The sequence below is a fragment of the Ceratotherium simum genome, chromosome 13, assembly GCF_057802395.1.
Source record: "Ceratotherium simum simum isolate JZ-2026a chromosome 13, ASM5780239v1, whole genome shotgun sequence".
Taxonomy (NCBI): Eukaryota; Metazoa; Chordata; class Mammalia; order Perissodactyla; family Rhinocerotidae; genus Ceratotherium; species Ceratotherium simum.
This window is the reverse complement of record NC_141912.1, coordinates 13,186,061-13,205,582: the sequence shown is the minus strand read 5'-3', so window position 1 is coordinate 13,205,582 and position 19,522 is coordinate 13,186,061. Positions and strand designations below refer to the sequence as shown.

Below are 19,522 nucleotides of genomic sequence, written 5' to 3'. Positions count from 1 at the left end.
GGGGCAGGACCCCGATGCATTTCAGTCCTGTTGTCACCGACGAGAAGCAAGGTCTTAAATCCATCCTCAGCACCAAAGGTGTGCCTGGCGACCTCGGCCGCCCTTTGTCAGGCTTCCCTCACCGCTAGCCCCTCGGCCACTCCTGTCCATGCCTCTGTTCCGTGTTCATCACTGACACCACTTCCTAACTGTATTGTCTGACTCCCCCCATTAGAAAGTAAACTCCGAGAGTAGGGACCTCTCTGGTTCCCTGCTCTAACCCCAGGACCTTGAACAGGGGCTGGCCCATCGCAAATCCTGAATCTGGTGAAAGAAGGACTTCACCCTTACTTAGTCAATGCAACCCTAGTACCTTTGTATTTATTTCCCCCCCGCAAGTCTATTTCATTTCTTGGCATACATGGCCCTTCATGATCTCTGTGTTTATCTTCTCCCACCCATTATACAATACTAAATGAGTCATCATTTTCTGAACCAAGCTATTGCACACTCGCCACGCATGTGTACATGCTGTTCCCTCCACTCATACACACTCCCCCACGTGGAACTCCTTTTTATACTTCAAAACCTCCCACTCAGGCTGACTTCCTCTTAAAGCCTTTCAAGCACCGTATCATCTACCATCACCTACCCCATCCCTACTCTACTTATCTCTAAGTGCATTCTCCCCAGAATCTTGCACAAACTTCTATTACTGTACTTTCCATATAACAGTTTACATGACAGTTGTCCCAAGCATTCTGTGAACTTCTTGAGGGTAAGGTCCATGTCTTACTAATCATTTTATTTCTAACGTCTATCATATGGTAGGTGTTCAGTAAATATTAAATTGAACTGAATAATTCTACCTCATAAATTTTGTATTTTCAATTCTCTTTTCATCTCCTCTAGTTTAGAAGCAATTCCTAATTTAAAAACAACAAAACCAAAACATGAACAAAAATGACAAAACAGAAACAAAAAGTGATGCTGGTACCAAGGGCCTGGTACGAGAAGGGCTGCAAAGAACAATTCTGAACTATCTGGGCCTTGGTCAGACAGAAATTACACATGAAAAATAGAATCAGACTGAGACAGGGTGCTGACTTCCATCATTGCTAACACTAGAAAAATGTGTAAAGTTAACTCTGAGAAGCCCAATGACAAATCTATTAAAAGTGAATGATGGTATTTTATATACAAAAACTGCATTATAAATATTACAGGACCCCTCAGTGCACATACTTTGACCCAGCCATGTAAAGTATGAACGGAGCCCTAAGTGCCTGCTGGCCCTTCAGACTCCTCTAGGTTAGGAACGTCCCTCTTGCCCATGTAGAGGACCTCTGGGATTTATTAAAAGGTATGACTTGAAAATGCAGGACGAAGTTTTATCTGCCAGTGTCTTGTCATCTATTTCTACAAAAGCCAAAGGTGTAACATTAAATGCAATCTTATAAGGGGCTGAGGTGATGTGGCCCGGGAGCGTGATCACCCAGGGAGCCCACCTGATCCAAGGGGGCTATGCGTGACCTTCCTACCCTGTTTACTAAACGCCACGTCTCCCAGTCAGGGCTCTGCTGCCTGCCGGACATCCGGCATTGCAAGGGCCCTGCGTGCTGCATTATGTGATAGGACTTGAGGAGAGAGCTGTATTCCTACTACTTTACCCCAAGGTAGGATGAGCATAATTTTTTAAAGTCCCATGGGAAAATCTCCCTTCAGAATTCAGTGTCTGGGAAAGCTTGGCAGACCCCGCAGGGACTGTATGCTTCTGTGTTGATGATATTGAGAAATAGTCCACCGTCACCTCTCCCTTTCCTCCTTGGCTGCTGGGAAGGCCAGTGCTAAGGTGCAGGCAGCTGGGTTTATCCTTGGTGTCCATATATTGGCATCATTCTTTTTTCTCATCTTGATTTTCCACCTCATTGCTACTTTTCTCTTCCTTTCTTGCATGAGTTAAGGCACTGTACTTTGAGTTAAGGCAGCGACACAAGGTAAACGCTGAAAAGAAAAAGCCCCCAACAAAGACATCTCTTGGGGTAACTTATTTATTTATTTATTTATTTATTTATTTGCTGAGAAAGATCAGCCCTGTGCTAACATCTGCCAATCCTCCTCTTTTTGCTGAGGAAGACTGGCCCTGGGCTAACGTCCATGCCCATCTTCCTCCACTTTATACGGGACACCGCCACAGCATGGCTTGATGAGTGGTGCGTCGGTCCGTGCCTGGGATCCGAACTGGCAAACCCCCGCCAAAGCGGAGTATGTGAACTTAACCACTATGCCACCAGGCCGGCCCCGGGGTAATGTCTTTATACAATAGAGAGTGATTTTATTTTCCACCAAAACTTGTGCAAAAGTCAGAAATACCAGGGTTTTATCCCTCTACTTCTATCTTTAACCAAAGAGCAAAAATACAATCAGAATAATTACATTTTTTAGACAATCTAATTACAAATTTTTTCCCTCCCAATAACTAACCAATCACATCAGAGGTAGCTTATGTTTAGGTTCAAACCAAATAACAGGCATTAACTTTCTAGTTCTCTGGCTTCTCCTAAATACATTTGCTATGGTCACTTCTAAGCCCCCATCACTTATCAACAGGTTGGATTCCAGCCAGGGAATCAGAGGATATTTTTCGATCTCTCCATATTCAGCTCACCATCCACAAGCCTGTTTCTCCTCTGTTTGTGGCCTAGTACTTAGGCATGCTATAATTTCTTCCTTCCCCAGGACAATTAAGAAATAGTTTCCGTTTCATGAGGAGCAAGGGCTTCAGGAAGAGTCGTGCCACAGGGCCCCTGGAAATGAAACCTGAAATACAAGGACAAACACAGCAGAGTTATGAGCAAAACGAATGTACTACTTCAGCAAGTCACACATTTCTCAGTTACATCCAGAGCAAAATCCAAATTCTCACAAATATGATATTATGAATTTTTGTGCCCACTCCTTTCGCCTAGTTTCTGACAACTCATGATGTAGACGCCTCACTATGGGTTGGCCCCTGTGACTAAGGGAATTCTGCAAAGCAACTGCCTAGAATTTATGTGCTATAAATAAGAATTATATTTTAAGGGGTAGGAGGAGACATGATTGTCAAGTGTATTTTGTGATTGTATTGCCAAACTCATAACTGAAATTGTTAAGTTTTACAAAATCTATATACTATAGTAAAATAGCATTCACATGTAGTAAGGACAAAAGAACAATAACCCTATGCACCATGTAGACCATGGGATTCAGCTGAGTCAACAGGCTTCTCAAACCGTCTATTGGACTTCATAACTATTTCTGACCTCCACTTCCAGTCAGAAAATAGAAACAAGAGAAAGAGGAGGAAGAAAAAAGAAGAAAAATCAATAACTTCTGCTTCCTTCAAAGGAAAACACTTAAGACAGGAAAAAAAACCCAACTCTGAATAAGAAATAAAAGCAGGATTTTCTAGTGTTTTATTAATAAGAAAACCAATTGAGCACAATTTAAAATGGAAAAAGAATTAGCTCAATGTAATTCATCATACGTATGATTTATTCTTGATACAACACAAATCGTGAATGTCTTAGCCCTCAGAGACTCTGTTCTCTCGACAGAGTGCCACTAATGGACATTCCTGAGCAAATGGCAGCCCACTCCTGCCACCGCAGCAGGGTGAACACTGGCCCACAGAGAGCGCCTCACAAGCACAGTGGTCATGGTCCGTTGAGGATGTTCTGAGAATTACAGCCAGGCATGGAGAGCTTTTAGGGAATTTCCACATCCTCAACTTCCGTAGGTTCTCTCTCCTAAGAAAGTGACTTGCAAGTGCCCCTTTCCACATTCACCCTTCTCACACTTTACAAAAGCAAGCTATAGCCCTCACTCATCCCAAGTCTTACAGTGGTGCCTTATCCCAGAATGTGAAATCAAATGAACGGATGACTGAAATATTGGTGTAGATGTGAGGGAAAAAAATGGTTTCTACGCACTGGGTAACACATCCTCATAAGCAGGGCCATTTCATGCTTGCTTTCAATAAAACCCAAAGAGGATCTGATAGAATTGTCAATTAACAGATCACTAAATGTGACACAAAATTCCTATGTGTATTTTACCATACTGCTGGGCAGGAGGTCCAAAATCTGAGCGGCAATGCCATAACAAAATTCCTTTCCTGCCCCAGGTTTATGTGGCCCAGGTTTCTCAGTACTCTTATCTATAAAAAGCAAAACTAAAAATTACAATCCACATTGAAAAGGTGAAATTCAGCTTGGCCAGCAAAAATCTGCCCAGCCATCCCTCATACTGGAATAAGAGAATAAGATAAAGCCAGCTGTAAAGTTAATAGCAAACAATATTTTTTCCCAGGACAAGCTGCAAAGTATCATAACAACTTCCTTCTTTGACTGACTACTGCTTTTTTTACTCACTGAGGAATCTCGTCCTCTAAAATTATCAACTATCAGAAACTCCGCTGTTTGATGTTATAGCAGTGAAGAATGAAACAGCCCCTTGTGCCTGGAGGATCTAAGTCACTTTGCCACCGAGAAGCAGTCTTGATTTCCAACCCAGGTGCAGAGCTTCAGATGAGGGGTATCTGGGCAACGTTCCACATCTGCCTTCACTTTGTGGTTTCCAAGGAAAGAGGACCCCACGTCCACTTCGCCAGCCAGACCTGATCTGACTCCTTTCCACACTGTCCAGCTAGTTACTGAGTTTATGAAAAACTGCTTTGTTTAAATTTCACCTAAACTCTACCCTCCCTCCAAATCCTACAATAACTCCATCTTTTCCTTTGTTTGGGGACACGCCCCATGGCTCCACTGAGGTGGAGTCTCCCTCACTGCAATGAGTCAGGAAAGCTGATCTCAGACTTAGGTTTGCTTCTGGTGAGTGTAGGTGGATTGGGCTACAACACCTTGATCTCTGTCTCCTTCTAACAATCCTCAGCCATGGATACACGAACGAATTCAAAAACTTCATGTCTCGTGCATCTATTAAAAGATGCATTTCCAATAAAATTTTACTTTTATGGAATTATTAATCAAAATTTATCATTTATTTGTTGTTTGCAACAACTACGTACTATCAATTACTGTAGTGATAATTCAATCTAGAAGAATTTTTTAATAGAACATTATTTTAAGTTTTAAGGAAATTGAAAATAATGAAATAATTCATAGGATACTTTGTTACAGAAGTATAAAAGAGTCATCAACAAAAGATTTTCAAGGGCCAGCCCCGTGGCTTGGTGGTTAAGTGCTCGCGCTCCGATGCTGGTGGCCCGGGTTCGGATCCCGGGCGCGCACCGAGGCACCACTTCTCCGTCCATCCTGAGGCCGAGTCCCACATACAGCAACTAGAAGGATGTGCAGCTATGACATACAACTATCTACTGGGGCTTTGGGGGGAAAAAATAAATAAATAAAGTCTTTAAAAAAAAAAAAAAAAGATTTTCAAGCATAAAAATATATTACATTAGTACAAATTTCTGTGGTGAAAGTAGAATGAAAATAAAAGGTCAAAGAGAAAAAGAAAAAATGTGAAGTTTCCAATTGTTAAAAAGGAGCTTGTATATTTATTTTGTAAATGGGTGATGGCAGGTATCAAGTGGTTGTGACATTCAGATGTGACTGGATACATTTCAAACCATGATAATGGGAGTATTATTTTAAAATGTCAGTATTTTATTTCCAATACACTTGGAATCACAAGTGTACTTTAATTTTAATTAAAAATTTTAGACAAGTTAAAAAATGTTAAAGGGGTCCATGAACAAAACTGTTTGAAGACCCCTGTTCCAGCACCCCTGTGCAGGCTGCCCCACCTCCCCAGTTGCAGGATAACCAAGACTACCATGTTTATTCCAGAATATGTTCACGCCACCTTTATTGGTTAATGTAATTATCTAATTTAATTTAAAATTATGTAATAAACTCAAAAATATACCTGTGAAAAGAGGATTATTTCTAGGAAAATTAGTTGAATGCTTTGGAAATACATATCAAGTCACTAAAAATAATTCTGTTAAATTCAGTGTAGGTGGAAAAGACTGGGGGGGAGATTGCTCCAACCAGTGTCTTTTCGTATATCCTTTCTCCACTTAGGAAAAAAAACAAAACAGAAAAATATCAAACTAGAAGTTGTAACCCAGTGTTTTCCAAGATTTCCTGATGATAAGAATCACCTGGGTCACTTGTTAAATATGTAAATTGAAAACTGTAAACAGTCCTCTTGCCCTGGAAATGCTGATTCAGAAGTCTAGACTGGGGCCTTGGGATCTGATTTTTTAGTTGACTGTTTTGTTTTATAAAAGAAGGGCTGGGGTGATTCTCATCATCATGGAACTTGGGGAACACCAGCAGGATTGTGAGTACGATTTATGCAAGAAAGGTGAGCTCCGAGAGCAGATTCCTACTCAAAGAAAAGGCCTTTAGCTCTATCAGGAAAAAAAAAAGCAAATGAATGCATATTTATGCTTTAAATGAAAATAAAATATTTAAGGCATATATGTGTCCTTTTTTATTATTCTTATTTATTATTTGTTTTTTATTCTTACTTTAAATGACTTTTTTGATTAACAGACCACTAGGGGCTGGAATGTCTGGACTAAAGGACCCCTACTACCTACCCTGGATAATCCAGCCAGGTAGGGCACTGGACTTCCCTCCAAATGTGCTCAAAGACAAATGAAAAGAAGTAACCTCTTTAGGCTCTTGATGAGTAAATACACAACTAGAGCAATCTATAAAACCATTTTCCAGCTAAGAATTCCTTAGACTTCTAAATTCTGCAGGCACTTCCCTCCACCCCCCTCACCAGCCGCACACATTACTTCCTTACCTTACTGACCCCCTTTTGTGGGGCTCTCCTCCTCCCTCCCTCCTTCCACTCCAGCCACTCTAACCTCCTTGCTGTCCCTCAAACCTCCCAGGTGAGCTTCCCCCTTGGGCCTTTGCTCCAGGTGGTCCCAGTGTCTGGAAAGCTCTCAGCCCAGAAAATCTCTTTAGCTAACTCCTTCACCTCCTTCAAGTCTGCTCAAATCTCATCTCAGTGAGGCTTGCCCTAACTACCCAATTGAATTCTGCAACCTGTCTGCTTCCCCCCGGCTCTACCTTTGCTTCTTCCCAGAGCCTTATCACCCACCTTCTCACAAGCTAGGGAAGTTGCACAGTTATTATGCTTATTGTTTACTGTTTGCCTGCACCACTAGAATGTCATCTTCACATGGCAGATTTTCTGTTTTGTTTACTGATATATCCTATCCTAAGCAACCAGAACAGTGTCTAATACATAGTAGATACTTAATAAATATCTGTGGACTTCAATTAAATTCCAAAGTTTAGAGAAATTCAACAATGAACAACATGGTGGTCGCAGGGCATGGCGGGCCAGGGTGCTTGGAAGGCCCTGCACACCAGCCTCACAGGGAACACAAATCCCATTCCTGCCTCAGCAAATGTACAGACCCTACATGCCAAGGACCCCTGGGGTTGAGTAACAGTCAAAACCTTGAAGCCGAAACCCAAAAATGCCTAATGTCTGCTCTAACAGTGATGGTCTATCAGAAAGCATCCAAGACAACCATCGGGGATGGGGGAAAATGACAAAAACAAAACAGGAGCTAATTAACACCTTGAAAATATTAATACATTTCAGCAGGAGGCAAATTCTATGACTCTGTCTCTAAATTAGAATTGGGGCAAAGAATCTAAACAACTTGTACAAGGTCTAAGGAGTCTTATGAGATCCAAGTTTCAAATGTAGGCAGCATTTCTGCTACCTATTTAGGTAATAAAGAAAATCAGGTTAAAAGTAGCAGCAAATGTTATTCCAATTTTCTTTTCTCTCATTAACCTAGAGCAGGGGTTGGCAAATTTGTTCTGGAAAGAGCCAGAGAATAAATATTTTAGGCTTTGCAGGCCAGTCTCCGTTGCAAGTATTCAACTCTGTCGCTGTAGTGCAAAAGCAGCAGAGAGGATTCATAAACACATGACCGTGGCTGAGTTCCAATAAAACTTTATTTACAAACACAGATGGTGGCTGAATTTGGCCTACAGGCAGTAGTTGGCTGACCCCTGAGTCAAGTTCAACCCAGATCTGTTACACATGAGATGTAAGAGAAAATTCTGCTATTGTTAAGCTGTGTGTTTAAATACACCACTCAATCGCTCTAGGCTTGGTTCCCCATTTGAAAAACTGAGTAGGATGAGAAGATGATCACTGGCTCTCTTCTAAATGTCAACCTTGATGACTCCTAGATAAAAGCATTGCTGGCTTCACTGGTCAGTCATACTCATCTGGGAAAATTCCCAGACTTTGTGGTACAAACAGCCTCAGCTGCTCCCCGAAGAAGCCAACAAACAGATGGTAGTTCTTGTGGTAGATGCTGGCTGATGAGTAGCTTGTCCAATTGATCCAAGTTTCTGACTAGCAAGTAGCCTGCTTGTCTGACCAGAGACTTCGCAGGTTTTCAGGACATGGCTGACGAAGACCAGCAGCTGAAGCAGGTCTGCGGTGTGGGGAGGCTCGACTTACGTAATGGCATACATTACAGGCCAAGAATCTCTTCTTAACGTGCAGGAAAAACCACCAAATTCAACTTCCTTTCTCACGAAGACGTGACCACCACCACCACACACAACGGAGGCCCAGAACCTGCTGCTCGGTCCAGGGCGTGAGGGGTAGAAGGCAGCTCATATCGTGGGGCTTATGGAAACACTCGAGTTTTATTTTCTTCTTTTTCTCTATCTGCATTTTCGTACTTTTCTATAATGACGATTTGTTTTAATTCTTTATACTCATTAGAGATGAACTGGGGATCAAATGACTGAAAATAAAACAACATTACAAGAATGGAATTGGGGATGGATGTAGCTCATTTCCTGCTTCAGAAAGTTTATCCCCTCCCACTCTTGGAGTGTTTTGATGCTCTTTCAAGCAGACAAGGGGCTTGAGCTATTTGGCTCTGACATTACTTTTAATGATGCTAACTAGCCTCGCTTACACATATGTGCCACAATGCATGTTAGAGGCCTAATGTTCCATTTTTCAGTGGATAAGTTAGAAGACAATTTTTTAATACAGATTTATTGAGCTATAATTCACATACAATCAATCGCTCACTTAAAATGTAGAATTTAATGATATTTTTAGTATAGTCACAGAGTTGTATCACCTCGATCAACTTTAGAACATTTTCATCATGTCCAAAAGAAAACCTGTACCCATTAGCAGTCACTCCCCCTTCATCCCTACCACCAGCCCTAGACAACCATGAATCTACCTTCGGTCTCTATTGATTTGCCTATTCTGGATGTTTCATATAAATGGAATCATACAATATCTGGCCGTGTGTGACTGGCTTCTTTCATTAACTATAATGTTTCAAGGGTCATCCATGTTGTAGCACGTATTGGTACTTCATTCCTTTTATAGCTGAAAAATATTCTATTGTAAGAATATACCAAATTTTGTTTATCCATATATCAGTTGATGGATATTCGGGTTGTTGGCACTTTTTGACTATTGTGAACAATGCAGCTATGAAAACTCTTGTACGTGTTTTTGTGTAGATATATGTTTTCATTTTTCTTGGCTATATCCCTAGGAGTAGAATTGCTGGGTCATATGTTAACTTTGTATTTACTCTTCTGAGGAATAGCCAGACTGTTTTCCAAAGCAGCTGCACCATTTTACACACCCATGAGCAATGTAGGAGGGGTCCAATTTCTTCACCAACTCTTGTTATTTTCCGTTTTTGTTTTTTTTTATTATAGCCATGCTAGTGGTTGTGAAATGGTATCTCATTGTGGTTTTAATTTGCATTTTCCTAATGATTAATGATTTTGAGCATCTTTTCAATGTGCTTATGACCATGTGTATATATTTGGAGAAATGTCTATTCAAATCTTTTGCCCATTTTTTAATTGAGTTATTTGTTTTATTATTATTGAGTTGTGAGAATTCTTTATACATTCTGGATACAAATTCCTTATCAAATACTAGACTTGCAAATATTTTCTCCCATTCTGTGGGCCTTCACTTTACTGATGGTGTCCATGGAAGTACAAAATGTTTTACATTGTATGAAGTCCAGTTTATCCATTTTTCTCATGTTACTTGTGCTTTTGGTGTCATATTTAAGAAGGCTTTGACTAATCCAAAGTCACAAAGATTTACTCCTATATTTTCTTTTAAGAATTTAATAGTTTTAGCTCTCACATCTAAGTCTATGATCCGTTTTGAGTTAATTTTTGTATATGGTGTAATGAAGGGGTCCAAATTCATTCTTTTGCATTTGTTGAAAAAACTGTTTTTTCCCTCACTGAATTGTCTTGGCATCCTTTTCAGAAATCGACCATTAACGTTGAGGGCTTATTTCTGGATGCTCATTCTATTCTACTCATTTATATGTCTAGCCTTATGCCAGTACCACACTGTCTTGATAATTGTAACTTTGCAGTAAGTTTTGAAATTGGGAAGTGAGAATTCTCCAACTTCATTTTTCTTTCATTGTGGCTATTCTGAGTCCTTTGCATTTCCATATGAATTTGAGGGTCATTTTGTCAATTTCAGCAACGAAGGCAGTTGCAATTTTGATAGAGACTGGGTAAATTTGTAAATCAATTTGGGGAGCATTGCCATCTTAATAATATTAAGTTCTCTGATCCATGAACATGAGATGTCCTTCCATTTATTTAGGTCTTTTTTACTTTCAGCAATGTTCTCTAGTTTTCAGAGTATAAGTTTTTCATATGAGGCAATTTTTCAAAAGGATGTCTTCCTAGTTCCCACCACTTACACAGAAATAAACTATGGCTAAAGGACACAGGCTGTAGCTGATTAAAGAGACCTGGAGAAGACTAGCATGAAAGCCAGCTAATCCACCTGAAGAGGAGCATATTGAAATGTGTTCCACACAGTCTGTAGCACATGTTTTATTCCAGTGAAGACTTAGAGCAGAGGTTCTCATTCTGGTTGCACATTGGAATCACCTAGGAAGCTTATAAAAGTCATAATGCCCAGGCTACACCTCAGACCAATTACGTCAGAACCTTATGGGTGGGTGGGGGAGAGAAGTCAAGATGGCGGTGTAGGCGGGCTCCAAATTCACCTCCTCCCACGGACACAGCCAATTTACAACTACTCTGGGAAAAATTACCCCGGACAGAACTGAAAACTGGAAGAGAGGAACTCCTGCAACAAACGACAATCCTAATTGAGGTGGAAGAGGCAGAAACTCCCTTCTGTAGAGAAAAAACACTGCCTTCACAAGCCGCCAGCTTCACAGCCCCCAAGAGCAGCCCAAAGGTCCGCAGCCCTCCCTGCAGGAGCGGGACCCTGAGCCAGCGAGCGCTCCTACTATGGGCATTTTGTGGACCCAGCACAATCGAGACGAGTGGCACAATATCTGACTTGGCCTGCTACTAAAACATTGGGGAGTACCCCCAGAAAAGCTGGTTCATAAAGAAATTACAGACGGCTCTTAAAGGGCCCATGCACAAATTCAACCGTTTCAGAAAGCAAGCTAAAATCACCAGAAAGAAAGGTGCACAGTCCTCTGGTGAAAAGAGACTCACCCGATAGGCTCTGAGTGCATCTCGGTGAGAGGTGAGACCTCTCCAGTGACTGGGACATTGGCGGTAGCCATTGTTGTGGCCTGGTGTGGGCGTGCTGACACAGACGCTGGAAGACACCATTGGAGTTCTCCCTGGGGCCTGCTACCCCAGGTTCTGCCCCACCCACTAGAGCACCAATTTAATCCAGCTCAGCCAGGGCAGGCAGCCCACCCTAGGGACTGGGCCCACCCAACAACAAGCCCTCAGGCAACTTGTGGGCCTGCTAAGTGAGCTGCCTGGATTCTCTGCAGCCTGGCAAGTGGGCCCACCTCTGTGTGGCAGGGCGTGATTAAGGAGCAGGTGTAGAGTGTGCGGCGGTGGTGGAGTGTGTGTGGCTCCTGCCTTGGAGAGACTGGGTCCACTTCAGGAGGTCGGGGCGCACACATAGGGCAGGACTGTGTTGACTGTGTGTGTGTACCTGTGGGCGGTGGGGCTTGTCAGCTGCAGAAGACTTGTGCTTCTCAAAGACCCACATAGGGGGTTTGCCCCACCTTTCAAAGCCTGAAACAATTGGGCACTCCTGTCCCTGAGGCCAGCCCCACACAGCTGCAATCCTCAGAGAGCTGACAAGAGGCCTAAAGGCTAGAGGCTTACAGCAATTGTAAGGCCCTGAGCCTAACAACCTGCCACGCTGGGGGCCAACTCACTTAATAGAAATACTGCAACAGGCATGTGCTATTAGAACTTGCAGCCAACTGTGCTTGGGCTCCCCACACCGGTTAAAAAGACTGAAGGGCCCACAACAACTACAAGCAGCTGAGCATTACAACAGCCCACCAGGGGCATAGCTCAGCCTCCCTGGGCACCTATGGGAAGAGCAAACATGCCACAACAGAAGGACACACGTAGCCCACATAGGGGTCACTCCTGGAACATTCGGAACTGAGGGAAGCACACTGTAAGGCCTCATAAGGCATCACTTATATAAGGTCACCTTTCCAAGAACAAGAGACATAGCTGACCTACCTAATACATAGACACAAGCACAGGGAAAGAGGCAAAATGAGGAGGCAAAGGAATACGTTCCAAGTAAGGGAACAGGACACAACCCCAGAAAAGGAACTAAGTGAAATAGAAATGAGCAACCTACCTCACAGAGAGTTCAAACAAAGAGTGTTAAGGATGCTCTCTGATCTTGGGAGAAGAATGGATGAACTCAGTGAGAACATCAACAAAGAAATGGAAGATATAAAAAAGAACCAATCAGAAACGAAGAATACAATACTGGGAATGAAAAATTCACTAGAGGGTCTCAAAAACAGAGTAGAGGATACAGAAGAACTGATCTGTGAGCTGGACGAAAGACTAAAAGAAATCACCCATGCTGAACAGATAAAAGAAAAAAGAATTAAAAACTGAGGACAGTCTAAGGGACCTCTGGGACAACATCAAGCACACTAACATCCATGTTATAGGTGTCCCAGAAGAAGAGTGAGACAAAGGGGCAGAGAATCTATATAAAGAAATAATAGCTGAAAAATTGCCTAACCTAAGGAAGGAAACAGACATCCAGGAAGCACAGAGAGCACCAAACAAGATAAACTCAAAGAGGCCCACACCAAGACACATCATAATTAAAATGTCCAGAATTAAAGATAAAGAGATAATCCTAAAAGCCACAAGAGAAAGACAAGTTACATACAAGGAAACCCCATAAGGCTATCAGCTGACTTTTCAGCAGAAACCTTACAGGCTAGAAGAGAGTGGAATGACATATTTAAAGTGCTAAAAGGAAAAAACCTACAGTCAAGAATACTCTACCCAGCAAGGTTATCATTCAGAATGGAAGGAGAGATAAAAAGTATCCCAGACAAGCAAAAATTAAAGGAGTTTGTCATCAAGAAACCAGTACTACAAGAAATGCTAAAGGGACTTATTTAAAGGGAAAAGAGAAGACCACAAATAGGAAAAATTATCTATTTCCATGATAAGAAGATAATGGATACAAATGCACATAAAAGAGGTTAGATATGATATCAAAAACATAAAATGTGGGAGGAGGGGAGTCAAAGAGTAGAGCTTTCAGACAGAGGTCAAACTAAAGAGACCATCAACTTAATATAGATTGCTATACACGTAGGTTACTGTATATGAACCCCATGGTAATCACAAACCAGAAACCTATAAAAAATACACAAAAAACTAAGAGAAAGGAACCCAAACATAATACTAAAGAAAGCCATCAAACCACAAGGGAAGAGAGCAAGCAAAGGAGAAAGGAACAGAAAATAACTACTAAAACACTGAGAAAAAAAAGTTAAAAAATGGCAGTAAGTACATACTTATCAATAGCTACTTTAAACATCAATGGACTAAATGCTCCAATTGAAAGGCATAGGGTGGCTGATTGAATAAAAAAACAAGACCCATACATATGCTGCATACAAGAGACACACTTCAGACCTAAAGACACTCACAAACTGAAAGTAAAGGGATGGAAAAAGATACTCCATGTAAATGGCACTGAAAAGAAAGCTGGGGTAGCAATACTCATATCAGACAAAACAAACTTAAAAACTGTAACAAGAGATAAAGAAGGGCACTACATAATGATCAAGAGAACAATCCAACAACAGGATATAACACTTGTAAATATCTATGCACCCAACGTAGGAGCACCTAAATATATAAAGCAATTATTAACAGACATAAAAAGAGAAATAGACAGCAACACAATAATAGTAGGGAACTTTAACACTCCACTTACACCAACGGACAGCTCATCCAAACAGAAGATCGATAAGGAAACACTGGCCTTAAATGACACACTAGAACAGATGGACCTAGTAGATATATACAGAACATTCCATCCCAAAACCAAAGGATACACATTCTTTTCAAATGCACATGGAACATTCTCCAGGACTGATCACATATTAGGCCACAAAACAAGTCTCCATAAATTTAAGAAGATTCTAATAATACCAAGCATCTTTTCTGACCACAACGGTATGAAACAAAATCAACTATAGGAAGAAAATCAGGAAAGCCACAAATATGTCGAGATTAAACAAAATGCTACTGAACAACGATTGGGTCAACGAAGAAATCAAAGGAGAAATCAGAAAATACCTGGAGACAAATGAAAATGAAAATACAACATGCCAGAATTTGTGGGATACAGCAAAAGCAGGTCTAAGAGGGAAGTTTATAGCAATACACACCTATCTCAACAAACAAGAAAAATCTCAAATAAATAATCTAACAATGCACCTAAAGGAACTGGAAAAAGAAGAACAAACAAGCCCAAAATCAGCAGAAGAAGGGAAATAATAAAAATCAGAGCAGAAATAAATGAAATAGAGATTTAAAAAGATGGAAAAAATTACTAAAACCAAGAACTTTGAAAAGATAAATAAAATTGACAAACCTTTAGCTAGACTCACCAAGAAAAAAAGAGAGAAGGCTCAAATAAGTAAAATCAGAAATGAAAGGGGAGAAATTACAACGGACACCTCAGAAATACAAAAGATTATAAGAGAATACTATGAAAAGCTATATGCCAACAAATTTGACAATCTTCAAGAAATGGATAAATTCTTAGAATCATACAACCTTCCAAAACTGGATGAAGAAGAAATAGAGAATTTGAATAGACCAATCACCAGTAAGGAGATCAAAACAGTAATCAAAAACCTCCCCAAAAATAAAAGTCCAGGACCAGACGGCTTCCCTGGTGAATTCTACCAAACATGCAAAGAAGACTTAATACCTATCCTTCTCAAACTCTTCCAAAAAATTGAGGAGGGGAGGGAAGCTCCCTAACTCATTCTACGAAGCTGACATTACCCTGATACCAAAACCAGACAAGGACAACACAAAAAAAGAAAATTACAGGCCAATATCACTGATGAAGATCGATGCAAAAATCCTCAACAAAATACTAGCAAATTGCATACAACAACACATTAAAAAGATCATACGCCATGATCAGGTGGGATTTATTCCAGGGATGCAGGGATGGTTCAACATTCGCAAATCAATAAATGTAATACACCACATTAATAAAATGAAGAATAAAAATTACATGATCATCTCTATAGATGCAGAAAAAGCATTTTGACAAGACACAGCATCCATTTATGATAAAAACTCTGAATAAAATGGGTATAGAAGGAAAGTACCTCAACACAATAAAGGCCATATATGACAAACCCACAGCTAATATCCTCCTCAATGGTGAAAAACTGAAAGCTATCCCTCTAAGAACAGGAACCAGACAAGGATGCCCACTCTCACCACTCCTATTTAACATAGTATTGGAAGTCCTAGCCAGAGCATCAGGCAAGAAAAAGAAATAAAAGAGATCCAAATTGGAAAGGAAGAAGTAAAACTGTCACTATTTGCAGATGACATGATTTTACATATAGAAAACCCTACAGAATCCACCAAAAAACTTTTAGAAGTAATAAACGAATATGGTAAAGCAGCAGGATACAAAATCAACATACAAAAGTCAGTTGCATTTCTATACACTAACAACAAAGTAGCAGAAAGAGAAATTAAGAATACAATCCCATTTCCAATTGCAACAAAAAGAATAAAATACCCAGGAATAAACTTAACCAGCGAGGTGAAAGATCTGTACACTGAAAACTATAAAACATTGCTGAAAGAAATTGAAGAAGACACAAAGAAATGAAAAGATATTCCGTGCTCTTGGATTAGAAGAATTAACATAGTTAAGATGTCTGTACATCCTAAAGCAGTCTATAGATTCAATGCAATCCCTATCAAAGTTCCAACAACATTTTTCACAGAAATAGAACAAAGAATCCTAAAATTTATATGGAGCAACAAAAGACCCCAAATAGCTAAACAAAAGACCCCAAATAGCTAAAGGAATCCTCATAAAAAAGAACAAAGCTGGAGGTATCACACTCCCTGATTTCAAAATATACTACAAAGCTATAGTAACCAAAACAGCACGGTACTGCCACAAAACCAGACACACAGATCAATGGAATAGAATCTAAAGCCCGGAATAAACCTACACATCTATGGGCAGCTAATCTTCGACAAAGGAGCCAAGAACGTACAATGGAGAAAGGAAAGTCTCTTCAACAAATGGTGTTGGGAAAACTGGACAACCACACGCAAAAAAACGAAAGTAGGCCATTACTTTACACCATACACAAAAATTAACTCAAAATGGATTAAAGACTTGAATGTAAGACCTGAAACCATGAAACTTCTAGAAGAATATATAGTCAGTACGCTCTTTGACATCAGTCTTAGCAACATATTTTCAAGCACCATGTCTGACCACACAAGAGAAACAATAGAAAAAATAAATGAAAAGACAACCTAACAATTGGGAGAAGATATTTGCAAACTATACATCTGATAAGGGCTTAATCTCCAAAATATATAAAGAACTCATGCATCTCAACAACAAAAAAACTAACAACCCAATTAAAAAATGGGCAAAAGACCTGAACAGACATTTCTCCAAAGAAGATATACAGATGGCCAACAGACACATGAAAAGATGTTCGACATCATTAACCATCAGGGAAATGCAAGTCAAAACTACAATGAGATATCACCTCATGCCCGTCAGAATGGCTATAATTAACAAGACAGGAAACAACATGTGTTGGAGAAGATGTGGAGAGAAGGGAACTTTCATACACTGCTGGTGGGAGTGCAAACTGGTGCAGCCACTATGGAAAACAGTATGGAGATTCCTCAAAAAATCAAGGATAGAACTACCATACGATCCAGCTATTCCACTGCTGGGTATTTTATCCAAAGAACGTGAAAACACCAATGCATGAAGAAACATGCAACCTTGTGTTCACTGCAGCGTATTCACAATAGCCAAGACTTGGAAGCAACCTAAGTGCCCATCAAGGGACAAATGGATAAAGAAGATGTGGTCTATATACATAATGGAATACTACTCAGCCATAAGAAATGATGAAATCCAGCCATTTGTGACAACATGGATGGACATTGAGGGCATTATGCAAAGTGAAATAAGTCAGAGGGAGAAGGTCAAATACCATATGATCTCACTCATTAAGTAGTAGATAATAACAACAACAAACAAATACATAGAGACAGAGATTGGATTGTTGGTTACCAGAGGGGAAGTGGGGAGGGAGGAGGGTGAAAGGGATGATTAGGCACATGTGTGTGGTGATGGGTTGTAATTAGTATTTGGGTGGTGAACATGATGTAATCCATGCAGAAATAGAAGTATAATGATGTACACCTGAAATTTATACAATGTTATAAACCAATGTTACCACAATAAACAACAACAAAAAAAGAATCTCATGGGTGGTACCTCAGTCATCAGTATTTTAAAAATACGGTCATACACCACATAACAAGGTTTCGGTCAACGACAGACTGCATATACAACAGTGGTTCCACAAAATTAGTACCGTATAGCCTCGGTGTACAGTAGGCTATACCATCTAGGTTTGCCTAAGGATACTCAGCGACGTTCACACGACAAAATCGCCTAACAATGCATTTCTCAAAACAAATCCCCGTCATTATGTGACGCATGACTATATGCAGCCAAAGTTGAAAACCACTGATTAAAGTAATGACAAGAAGTTTCAGGGAAGTTTATCATTTTATTTTTTTAATTTATTAGTTATTCATATTCTACTCTATTCTAGAAAAGAATTAAGCAGACTGACAATAATATATAAACTAAATTAAAAGTGACGACAAAATAGCAGGGGTGAAAAAAGAAAGCAAAACAAAGATGAAGACATAAAATGGAACCCAGTAAGAAACTAAAAATGCACAATATGATGATGAACACTTGCCACACAAATTTGGGAAGCAGGATCAGTATCATAATATGGCCACAAGTACAAATACTCTTGGCAATTAGACCAAAGAGGAATTTGCCCAGGGAGCCTCACAGTGAGAACAGTGGTGATGAAATTCTGCCTGGGTATCTGCCAGGCTTACCTGCTAAGCTTTTGGCTCACCTACATCTAAATGCCATCACTAAATCTAGCTTAAAAATACAAATGAAAAAAAAGTCTAAAGAATCAAAGAAGAGCTTTCTTTTTTTTGTGTAAGGAAGATCAGCCCTGAGCTAACATCCATGCCAATCCTCCTCTTTTTGCTGAGGAAGACCAGCTCTGAGCTAATATCTATTGCCAATCTTCCTCCTTTCTTCCTCTTGTTCTCCCCAAAGCCCCAGTAGATAGTTGTATGTCATAGTTGCACATCCTTCTAGTTGCTATATGTGGGACGTGGCCTCAGCACCGCCTGACAAGTGGTGCGTCAGTGCGCGCCCCGGATCCGAACCCAGGCTGCCGGTAGCCGAGCGTGCATACTTAACCTCTAAGCCACGGGGCTGGCCCCAAAGAAGAGCTTTCAAAATGTAAGAAAACAAAAGCCCTATGGCAAACCCCCTGAAAAAAGACAGAGCCACCTTAGTCTATACTTAATAATATTTTGTTTTTCCATAAAAGCAACTACAGACCAAATAAGAAAACACAAAATCTGTGTCTTTTTTTGTTTAATTAGAACAGAAGGTAAAGTCTGTGTAGATGACCATGTCCAAACCTGCTCACTACCTCCCATCTCCCGCCTTGGTAATCCCTGTACCTGAATCTGTTCGTGGCTGGGGTGGTTTCTGTGTTAAATTCGGCCACTGGCACTCCCCTGGCAGACACCTGGGGGGCGAACATGGCGGCAGGATAAACCACAGAGGAAGTTCCCACCTACAAAGCAAGTGGAAACGGACAAATGACCACACCATGAAGACAAGAAACATGTTTTTCAGAAAACCTTACATAAACTTGAGCGCATTTGTGGTTGCAGGTGTGAGGGAAGCTAAACTGGATGAGATAAACGGAGAGCGTCTACGGGACAAATGGGAAGTTGGAAGGCGTGCTTTCGGCTGATCGCTAGAACTCAAGAAGACGTGATGTGAAAAGGAGAGTTGTGCAAATGGA

General features: G+C 40.5%; 1 protein-coding gene across 2 annotated transcripts in view; it reads right to left on the bottom strand.

Annotated features, from left to right (window-relative positions):
• Nucleotides 1–769: 769 nt before the first annotated feature.
• Nucleotides 770–19,522, bottom strand: part of SIRT5 (sirtuin 5) — a 48,195-nt gene continuing 29,442 nt past the window's right edge. Inside the window, exons 8-9 of one of the 2 annotated variants that reach the window (XM_004432110.3) lie at nt 19,173–19,288; nt 770–2,799 (exon numbers count right to left, since the gene is read on the bottom strand). In XM_004432110.3, the coding sequence (XP_004432167.1) occupies nt 2,724–2,799; nt 19,173–19,288 (192 nt within the window). In that variant the 3' untranslated portion in view covers nt 770–2,723. The remainder of the gene's footprint in view (nt 2,800–19,172; nt 19,289–19,522) is intronic. The other variant, XM_087438023.1, reaches the window with a different exon arrangement.